This window comes from Phragmites australis, chromosome 17 (assembly GCF_958298935.1).
Source record: "Phragmites australis chromosome 17, lpPhrAust1.1, whole genome shotgun sequence".
Lineage (NCBI taxonomy): Eukaryota > Viridiplantae > Streptophyta > Magnoliopsida > Poales > Poaceae > Phragmites > Phragmites australis.
The window spans coordinates 23,546,013-23,556,636 of record NC_084937.1 but is presented as its reverse complement, the minus strand read 5'-3'; the positions used below and the strand labels follow the sequence as shown (position 1 = coordinate 23,556,636).

The window sequence follows — 10,624 nt, the reverse complement described above, 5'->3', positions numbered from 1 at the left end:
TGTGTTCCGTACGTGCACGGGCTCTGGTTGTCGAGGACGCGCTCGGTCTGGCTCATCTGCTCCCCAGGGGGCACACGATGTGAAGGAGTTCATTATAGCACGTAGAAACAGAAAAGGCCGTTTTGTTAATTCCCGGACCACGTACACCGCCATTTGTTTATGCGATCATACACCCATTACTGCGGCAGCGCAGCTAATCGCGATTCGATCCTCATAATGCCCACGCCTAATCGCCTGCTGATTGGCTGAGGAATTGGACGAAGCATCGGCGAACCGGCCGAACGAACAGTGCCAGATCGCCCGTGCAGGCCAATATTCGCCCTGCCACCTTCCTAACGAACGGAACGACCGTGATATGGATGCAGTACGGAGGTCGGAGGATGCAATTATCGGATCACACGGGCGCGTACGGCTGGAGGGCGTAAAGCGTGTGTTCCACGCCGGCCGGCCGGCCGGCCGGCCAGGCGATCAGAGCTGGGATCCTGCACCTGCACGCAGCTCTCTGCTCCTCGTTGCTCGATCGCACGGCGGCAGCAAAGGCAACAGCTAGCCGATCGATCTGATCTTGATTCGGTTGGGCGATAATGATGCCGTGGCGCCGCTGTAAAGTACGCTCGATCGCGGCTGGCAGCATGTACGGTTTGCCTCCGCCGGGGGGCTGCCAAACGGCTAAGACGTACGAGACACGATCTTGGCGCGGCGCGTCGTGCTGATCCGGCGCCGGCTCGACGACACGGCAACGCGACATGGAGCTAGCCCATGGCTGCCGTGCCGCTAGCTAGCCTGCCGCTCGTACCGGAAAGGCAGAAATTAACCGCCTTTGCTCGCAACGTGCGGCGCCACACGTCCGTTTTCGTGTCCATGCATGCACGTGCTGGAGGACATGGCAGGCATTCCCGGTGGCCAATAATGAACGGCGTCGTGGCTGCGCGCGGATGCTGGTTGGTCGATCACTCGATCGCGGTGGGAAGCGAAGCACAACAACTAGGACGCACGACAGCAGCAGCGGCGGCAGGTGTGATTTGATTCGCTCACAGCGCGGCTTTGTCCGAGCTTTTGGTGGCGGATCGACCTGGGTTTTTTGTTGGTGACTCCGTGCTTGACAAAGGCTGCCGTGCAAGGAAGTTTCGTTGCCATCCGATGAGAGAACTATTATACATTGTGTAAATCACGTAATGATCGTGTCTGCGTGTCTCCGAAATTTCTTAGAGCTAGGAAAGTGTGTCGCCCGAAATATCATGATCAGCTAATTCAGCAGAGCTCGAGAATCGTGGTGAGAAACGGTGCAAAAAGGACAGAAGAAATGCAAAGAAGTGAGCAGGGCCTTGATCTTGGCGCCTGCATTGCGTTCAGAAAACATCTTTTATTACTGAGGGCACCGCGAATCTCTTGAAAGCTGTAGTAGCTATCCATCTCGGGTCCCGTTTCACTGATCTGCAACCGAAGAGCTAGCAGCAATTAACATCATCTTGTCTGTTGCTCGCGGACAACTACAAGAGATGTCTCCTTTTTTCCCGTCCTGCTCGAATCCGAGGGAGATGCTGGTGTTGCCTCAATCCGGGCACGCCCAGTGATGGCTCCATGCGGACTCGTCTTCCCGGCCGAGGAACAATTCGATCCGAATCTCGATGGCCCCATGCAGTAACCTGCTCGTACGTTATCCTTGCGCACGTTCGCCAGTTCTACTGCCTTCTGCCAACTACCAAGTCTAAGTGCGATTTTCTTCTCCATGTCTAGGGAGGTCGATCCCCCGGTCGGTACGCGTGGAATGAAGTCACATGCGCGCGCAGAGACTTCACTGCGCCGTCGAGTCAATGGCCGGGCCAGCGGTGGTGCAGAGAGCTACACGCGGTCGCCGCGCGACATGCGGCGCACGTCCTCCGATCCGCCCGCCGTCCCAGCAACGGTCGGTCTTGTCAATGTACTGGTCGGTACCCTTGACCTTCTCGGCCGCTACTCGTTGCTGGCTCTCTCGCCGCCGCTGGTATCGGCGAGCGCTGGGCAAGGCCATTGAGATCACTGTTGGGCTTGGGCAGAGGCGTCGACGCATGGAGCTTGGTCGCTCGTGGGCTCGACCGTTGCCGCATCGTGGCACGGGCGCACCGCACCGACGCACCCAGGTCATCACGTGCGCTTGGTACGGCTCTCGCATGAAGCCACGGTACGTACTGGGGGCGTCTGGGCCGCGCCGAAGCAGTAAATCGAAGTCCACCACGGGCTCGCCGCTCGCCGGAAAACTCCACCAGATCCCGACGACCCCACAAGTGAGCGCGCCACTAACAACAGCAGCTTGCTAGACCTTCATATCAAAAAGAGATGTCATGTCCCAGTTTACTCCTCTAGCTCGACGTCGATGTCGTCGAACAGTTATCGTCATGACCTGGGAGGAGCTGTTTGGCACACGAAATGCTAAATTCTGGCAAGGATCCATCCAACGTTAGATCTCTCGCACGGCAGCGCTTATAGGTTAGGTAGATGTGTTTAGTTATTCGTATCTTTTTAATCACATCTAGTAAATACGTAGAATCTTAAAAAAAAATCAGTTTAGTTGTTCTATCTACTATTATAATCTATTTTGATAGGTGTAAATATATAATCTTATTCTAATATGAGTATGAAACTCAATTCGAGTTTCACTCCACAGCTTAATCTGATAGATACAGATATAACTAATTATCTTCATGTGAGTAATCAATCATAATCTCAATTTTTACATTCGCTCATACGATTTTACATACGATCTTAGATTCAATCAATCGAACAGAAACTAACTCAGCTTAACCTATTCAGAAGATATAACCAATAAAACATTATTTTTTCAATACATATAACTTAACCTATTTTGTCTCAATATAGCTATACAAAATCTCGTCCCGAAACCAACACCCGGGCTATCCGGCTGGATTGCTAGAGGTGATGAATCGTCTTCACGGGCGTAGCGTGTCCGACTCTCCGTGACAGAGTTACTGCTTTTTGCCTTTTTTTATTTTGGGTGGATGAGAGTTGCTGGCTTGCTACAGAATTCTGAACCATACTGTTGCACCGTGCACACAAGTGACGCCGGTTGGGCTGCGCTGAGCTGAGAACAAATTCGTAGCGGCTGTAGTAGAACTTTCGATCGATTTGTCGAATGGACCTGCAAACGTGTTAGATATGGGCTGGCATTGTGTTAGGCCCATATCCACCAACTGATGGGCTTTCCATAGCTTTGCCGTCGGAAATGTCGAAGCCCAAAGGCTCATACTCGTTTAGCAGTCCGAAGAGGCCTGTCCGTCGAAGATGCGTGTACTCTTACCGTCGCTATCCCTTGCGCAAGGTCAGGTTGGCCCAGTTCACTTGTGACCCATACCCATGGCCACGAGACATGCTTAAAGCAACTAAGCTAGATGCCGTGCCAAATCTAACAGCCATCCAACTCAAACGCACACATGATTGCAGCCGTGCTCATCTCTCTCTGAAAAAACAAACAAACATGATTACAACCGTGCAGGTGCAACGAGACCAAGACCAAGAACATATTCAAGCTTAGTTCTCAAAAAGAACAGATTGATCGGTGCGGAGCAGAGAACATGCTACCACGATAATTCTCGATGTCTGCCTTTCCGATTACACACAAGCAGCAATACATAGTTACATGCTACAGCTATCAGATATACAGGTAGTCATCAAGCCGGATCCGAGATGTTTCTTGGATCACATCAATCTACTTGCATCCACTGACCTCTCAAGTCAGCCAAAGCTCTACGTGATGCGCCGACAAGATGCAAACCTAGACAGCTCTACACATACTCCGAGGACTGCCACAAGCCGTTCTTACGGTCGGCTTCACTCCTCTACCACATAGTCTACACATGTTAGTTCTTGACGCTACTAGTACTACACAAGCGGCGAGGGAAACTAGAAAACTAGCAGCACCACGATGTCCGACTCTGCTCATCACTGTTTTACAGCAGAGAAATTACGTACAGAACACAAGCGCCATTGCAGGTATGTGGCGAGTCATCTGCTGTTCGATCATCACCACGGGCCAGTCAATGTTCTTCGCAAGCACAGCCGTTTCTTCCGGCCGAATGGGTGCTTCAACATTTCTGGTACCTGCCAGCAGTGAAACGAATGAAGAGGTTATGAACTTATTTATCATACTTTCTGATACCATGGACGTTCTGTAACCTACTCCAGATCTTCGAGAGTTAAATTTTGCAAGAGAAATAAGGCTCCAAGAATCATATAATTTGGTTTATCAAACTGATAAAAATTATGTACTCAGCTAGCCATAAATACTTCTTTTTTCAGTTTTTGAGAGGAAGCCATTAATACTGTGTCTGTGATCGAGTTCAGAAGTTCTTAATGAAATTTTTTTAGATTATGGAATAAAAACACATTCTGGCCTCTACATCCAGGATGCACGTAGCCGTTAATTATTACAAATACGAGCCACGAGCTAGACGAAAAGGTCTAACAAATAGCCAAAGTTTACCATGGATAATAAAAGCAGAGCAATATCAAGAACAAATAGCTAAAGTTTAGCCAAAGTTCTTAATGAGATGAAACATTGTCCATGCAGTCTGATCATGTGATCCATTGAGTTTTGAAAGTGTCAAATTGATGAGTAATGAACAAATCCTCATAACAATATGAATTTGCTGACTGAGCAGTTAGAAGAATAATGAAACATATGTAAGGAAAAAATGTGCTGTAATGAAAGAACTGAACTGAACTGAACAAATCCTCATAACAATATGAATTTGCAGACTGCATGACTGAGCAGTAAGAAGGATAATGAACCACATGTAAATTAAACGTGCTGTAATGAAAGAAGTGAACTGAACAAATCCCAGACAAAATCCTACAAAATTACCAATCTGGGTTACTCAACAAGAGTATTGAAAGAGTAAGGAATTGGCTTAATGTGATCGATGTATTCTTGAGCCTCGAGGGAGGATTATATAGAGTTGCAAGACTTGGAGGGCAAGAAGCCTCCTAGAGATAAGATGAAAATGTGGGATTATAATCCTAACAAACCCTATCAAATCTCAGTTAGTCATGATACTCTAATCTAACCCTACCATAATAGCAGGATCCTTCCAGATCCTTACCATATATTCTAACATCTCCCACAGTCGCAGCAGGAGCGTCGCAGACGGTGAGACTGAAGAGGAAGACAAAGTGACATCCCCCGCAGTCATAGCGGGAACGCCAATGTGATCCAGATGTTGTGACTGGACTGGCAGCAGACGCATATAATAGCCCTTTGTGCTGATGTCGAGGCAACCAAGAGTGAGGGTGTGCAGCAGTGGTCGAGGATGCCGCGCGTAAGGTAGACGTAGTCGGAGTTGCCGTTGACAAGGAAGCCGCACTTGAAGCCACGGGCGCAAGGAGACGCCATGGAGCCAAGGGTGCAAGGATGCGCTATGGAAGAAGACGGTGACGTGATTGAGGCAATCGTTAGGAGAGAGGTCGATGACAAAGTTGATGCAGTCGAGTCCGTCGAGGACGAAGCGTTGCACCAAGTTTGCCAGGCATATGAACACGTCAGGGACGAAGGCACACGCCGGTGTTGCCAGTACCGGGAGTGCTAAGAAAGGGACCATCAGAAACCATACGCCATTGTCAGAGGGACCAGCAAAGAAGGCCTCCATGATGGTTGCGGTGCGTAGAGCGGCATGGAGGAGAGTGCCGGTACAGCCCGCGGTTGCTAGAGTAGACAAAGTGTAGTCGGAGAAGAGACAACGACTTTGGCGATGAGGTTGCGGTGGACGGAGACTGAACGTGAGAAGAAACCAGCGGCTTGGAGTGGTGACGCTGGTACCCAAGAGAAGCGCGACAGCGGTGCTCCAGGTAGGCAGAGAAGGACCCGATCGGCGTTACAAAGACCAAGTGCATGTATGACTAGTGGCAAAAGTTGCACCAAGAGAGGCGGCCTAGTTCAGCCTTAAGGATCATTGCATGTGGGACAACGATGAAGACCATGTGCACGAACGTTGCGGCTCAAGAACAGCCTAAACTGATACCATGAAAGAGTAAGGAATTAGCTTAATATGGTCGATGTATTGCTTGTGCCTCGAAAACGGATTATATAGAGTTACAAGACTTGGAGGGCAAGAAGCCTCTTCTAGATAAGATGGAAACATGGGATCGTAATCCTAACAAATCCTATCAAATTTTGGTTAGTCGCGATACTCCAATCTAACCCTATCATAACAACCAAATCCTTCTAGATCCTTACCATATATTCTAACAAGTATGAACTGACACCATTTTTTTTCTTTTTTTATTTGTAAACTAATACAACAATTAAGTAGCAGACTATACGATAAATCTCTAGATCTCTAATAAACTTTTAGCAAACAGAGAAAACATCAAGTCAAAGATAGAAAAGTTTGACGTTGACAAATGACAAAAGCAATTACCTCGTTCTGCGTTTCCTTCATCTCTGCCTGCATGGTGAAGGAATGAATGATCAGTACTATGAGCACATTCAAGAACTGAGATGCATGCATGTGTACCTATTCTTAGTATCCGACGGTGCATATCCAGTGCAGATAGCCCAAAAGTTGGAAACTTGGAAATTTCCATCTGAACCGATGGTTTATGTTCTAACAAACCTAGGAGCTCAGTATCACTATAAGTACAAGAATTGTGAGCTGGATATTTAGCCTGTTATATGCTGACAAAGTGTTCCTTCTATGGAAATGTTAACTTAAAAAAGATGGTCCATGATGTGCTGACAGATGCTCATATTCTTGATATATCCAAAAATATACATGGTGCAAGTTGATGCACTACAGCATATGAATACTATACTCTAGCAATCACCCTGAAAATAGATAGTGAAGCATTCACCGGGACATTCAGTTGTCATCAACATGGACAAAATGAGCAAACAAGAAAACAGTGGGGTCTACAAGCTGAAACTACCAATTTCAGAATGATTATGAGAATAAATGCTCCCCAAGAGGCAAAGTATTAAATTAGCACATATAACATCTGCAACTGCAGTGTTCAGAGAAAAGTAGAAAAGCCACCTGTTTCCTCTCCAGTTCCTTATTCAGCTCCTTGAGTTTCTGAACTTCAGCTTCCAATTCCATCGTATAAGCCTATTCAAATGAGAAATTGTTACCGAAAAAGGAAAGTCGAGAAAACTGTCTGCTTTAAACAAAACACAAGTACAGTAACAAGGAAGCTTAGTTTGCACTGGACAATGACTCTGCTTATACTTACAATTGCTAAAATTCACAATGTGATGACAAATGAACAAGCCCAGCACATTAATTTACTACCGTAGATGAAATTTTCCGCTATCTTATTTTCAGTTCAACAATTGCAGTCTTGCACTAACAAATGGCTTGATTAGTAAGACATGCATGAATTCAGTACAAAGGTTACAGACCTGTTTGCGCGCCCGGGACCTCGCCGCGGACTCCCTGTTCTTAATCATCCTCCTATGCCTCCTCTCCACCACTTTCTCCACTCCGCCGCCATTCCTTCTCCCCCTAATCATCCCCTCAAAGGAATACGGTAGCGGCTCCGTCGGCGACGACAGGTCGCTGTTCCCCTTCCCACCAGAATCAAGCTGGTTCACCGCTGTTTGCACAGCCATGGCGGTGCCCCCCATGCCCGCTGCCCTGGGTATCAGCCCATTGCCCAGGGCCAGATTCCCCATGCCAACCGGCGCAAACCCCAGCGCTGCCGCAGCCGCAGCGTCGTCGGCACCCGGGAAGTTCCCGAAGAAGGCAGCGCTTTTACGGGCCGGCGCAGGGGCGGGGTTCTCCCAGACCACGCCGGCTCTGACCAAGAACTCCTCCAGAGTCATCTCCCCGAGCGTCGACTGTCGCTGGGGCTGCTGGCCGCCGCCGTCCGCCCCCTCCGGCGGATCGTCGCGCACGAGGTTGCGCCACACCTCGTCGACCGTCTTGGAGCTGAGCGCGCGGGGCAGCGTGAGAGACGAGCCCTGGCGCTGCAGCGGCGCGGGCGGCGCCCCCGCACCCGCGACCGCACCCACGCCCGCGGCGGAGGCGGAGGCCATGGCCTGGGTCTCCTCCGCGGTCCAGATGCTCCGGAGCAGTTCGTCCATGTTCATAGAGCCGAAGTCCTTCCCGACGCCAACGCCGCCGCCGCCGGCGACCCCGCCGAGCGTGCTCTGGAACTCGTCGAACGTCAGCGAGTAGACCGACCCCTGCCTCGCCAGCGGCGCCCCCTCCGCCGCCGCGGGCTGGCGCTGCGACGACGACCCGCCGTTCGTGAACTCCATCCCCTCCCTCCTCCTCACCTGTCTATCAGCATCAAAAGACACGGACACCACGAGAGCTCGGAGCAAAGGAGCTCAAAGCCTCACACTGCTGCGAGTCACATGCGCCTGGGAAAGGTTCTTGTGTTGACTGTAGAATGGGATCTCTGACTTCACATGAGGCACGGTCACTCCAAATATTCCCGAGCCATTAGATCTTATATGTATGAATAAGATTTAACAATGTAATATAATCGTGAACAACGAATCTACTATAATATATTATGAAATATATCATGAACAGTAGTATTAGTACAGGGACTAACTGTAAGTCACTGTAGCGCATCTCATAAAATATTGTTCCGTGTGACTTTACTTTTGTGAAGTTAGACGATTTGGATCTGGTGGTTGGTGATTCGTGTGCCGAGACCTATTGCGAATGATGCAATAGAGAAATATGATGTAGAGGGTCTGTGATCGTGGGGATAGACATAGATACAAAGCATTACTGTGATACTTAGACTAAGATTATAGCATAAAGTCTAGCGATATAAAAAGTCTCAATCCATAGTATTTATTATATACATGGTCGGCCGGTCAAGCGAATAACAACGTAAACATATTTAGCGGTCCCATGTCACAGATAATTAGAGGTCTAAGTCCTCACCCAGAGCGGGGCAAGATCCAGGAGTGGGGGGGGGCGAGTCAAATTCGGTCTCATCCCACCTCACGTTGGAGTATATGTTACATACATGTTTAGCGAGGTTAGTAAGAAGTTTGTTATCATTTTGTAATAAAACTTATAATAAACAAATGCATATATGTAACTATTATCATGTTAGGTTAGGTCTCGTAAATTTTAAATGTAGTTTTTTTTTATTAATTTATATGTTATGTAGCTATTATCTTCTAATTAAACTTAATCTAGAGCTGGGCGGGTCGGGTCAAAATCGGGACTCCATTGGACAGGGCGAGACAAGAAAAAATTTCACCTAGTGTCAGGTCGGACAGGGCGAGGTAGGGCGGGGGACATGCAGGTGGGACGGGTGGAGGCAAAGCCCGCCCCGCCTCGCTCCATCTAGATCTCTACAAACAATTTAGCTGCGGACACAATCTTAGACTAGTATTTATTATCTCCACCTTCAGCGAAGTTGAATTCTAGCTCCTCATCTGATCAACAAGCATGATTAGATATAGAAGATACTCAACAAGCTTTAATATTACTTAAGGAGTTGATATATGCTTAAGGGATTAACGAGCGTTAAGTCTATAAGGCATAGCTTTCAGCATAAAGCATGTGCAGATATAGTTGATTAAATGTAATATCTAGTTAAAAACACGTAACTATCAACATAATCTTTTAAGTTATAATTAAGGGGGTTGGACCTGGCTATTCTATTCTCCGTATTTCCTATCTTCTAGGTTGGTGGACACACAACACCAACAAAACCACGGCTCACAATTGCCCTTCACCAAACACAAGCATGCGGTCCATACGCTCACCCATCAAGCATTACTCACACTCTAAGTCCAATTAAAGTGTGGCCAAGCTTTGCATGTCCATAATCGTGGACATGCCTATTTGAATAGATTAACATTCTACAAAGGTGTACAACTTTACTCACATGATATACTTAGCCTCTAACCGTTGCAAACTGTGAAGCGGACACAACGAATCTCTACACCTAGCCTTCTTTACCAGACTCCCATCTATGGAACTCTCCAATGGCCCACAACTTTTATTTCATCTCATTGTAGTCTTCAGCTGGACCCCAAGCACCACATAGGTCATTTGATTCTTCTCCTAGTCTCCAGTTGCTCTCAACCCTCTTGGTAGCTATCCGGTTAGGTAAAACATGTGAAATTCAAGTTCTTTACCATAATCAGGGACATATGGTTGCACAATAGTGGCTTAGAATGACGGCGTGATGATTCAGTCTTATATGACTGGGACAAGCATCTTCAATAACAACGAATACCATAAACCACTACTTACTTCCAAATGCACCCTCCCCCGAGGACTACCTTACTCGCCCCAGCCAAAATAGGTTTTCATAATTGTCACCATACCATCCCCTTTCCCACACACATGCCAACAAGCACCACACCTCATTCCACACGTTTGCAAATTCATGAAGGATGATAGATATTGATCATATGTAATCAGCTTCGAAGTGAGAAGTAACCATCCTAAGCATATTAGTTGGCAAGACATAATCCAATATTATTATAATTAATAATAAAAGTAAGCTAGGGCGATCATGGAACATGGTGAACAAGTATTCAAGGCAAGGTAGAGCAAAATATGTCATAAGTATTACAAGCATTTAAAGTAAAGCCAATATAAAGCGCGCATGAGTATATCATGTTTAAGGTCGACATTTTAAATTATGAAAT

The 10,624-nt window shown here is 47.5% G+C and overlaps 1 protein-coding gene across 1 annotated transcript; it reads right to left on the bottom strand.

Moving 5' to 3' along the window:
* Nucleotides 1-3,491: 3,491 nt before the first annotated feature.
* LOC133897312 (bZIP transcription factor TRAB1-like) lies at nucleotides 3,492-8,401 on the bottom strand. The gene is made up of 4 exons (XM_062337993.1): nucleotides 7,391-8,401; nucleotides 7,026-7,097; nucleotides 6,411-6,437; nucleotides 3,492-4,095 (listed from the first exon to the last, which is right to left on the bottom strand). Exons 1-4 carry the CDS (start codon nucleotides 8,249-8,251, stop codon nucleotides 4,018-4,020), a joined length of 1,038 nt encoding a protein of 345 aa, XP_062193977.1. The 5' UTR covers nucleotides 8,252-8,401; the 3' UTR covers nucleotides 3,492-4,017.
* Nucleotides 8,402-10,624: the final 2,223 nt, after the last annotated feature.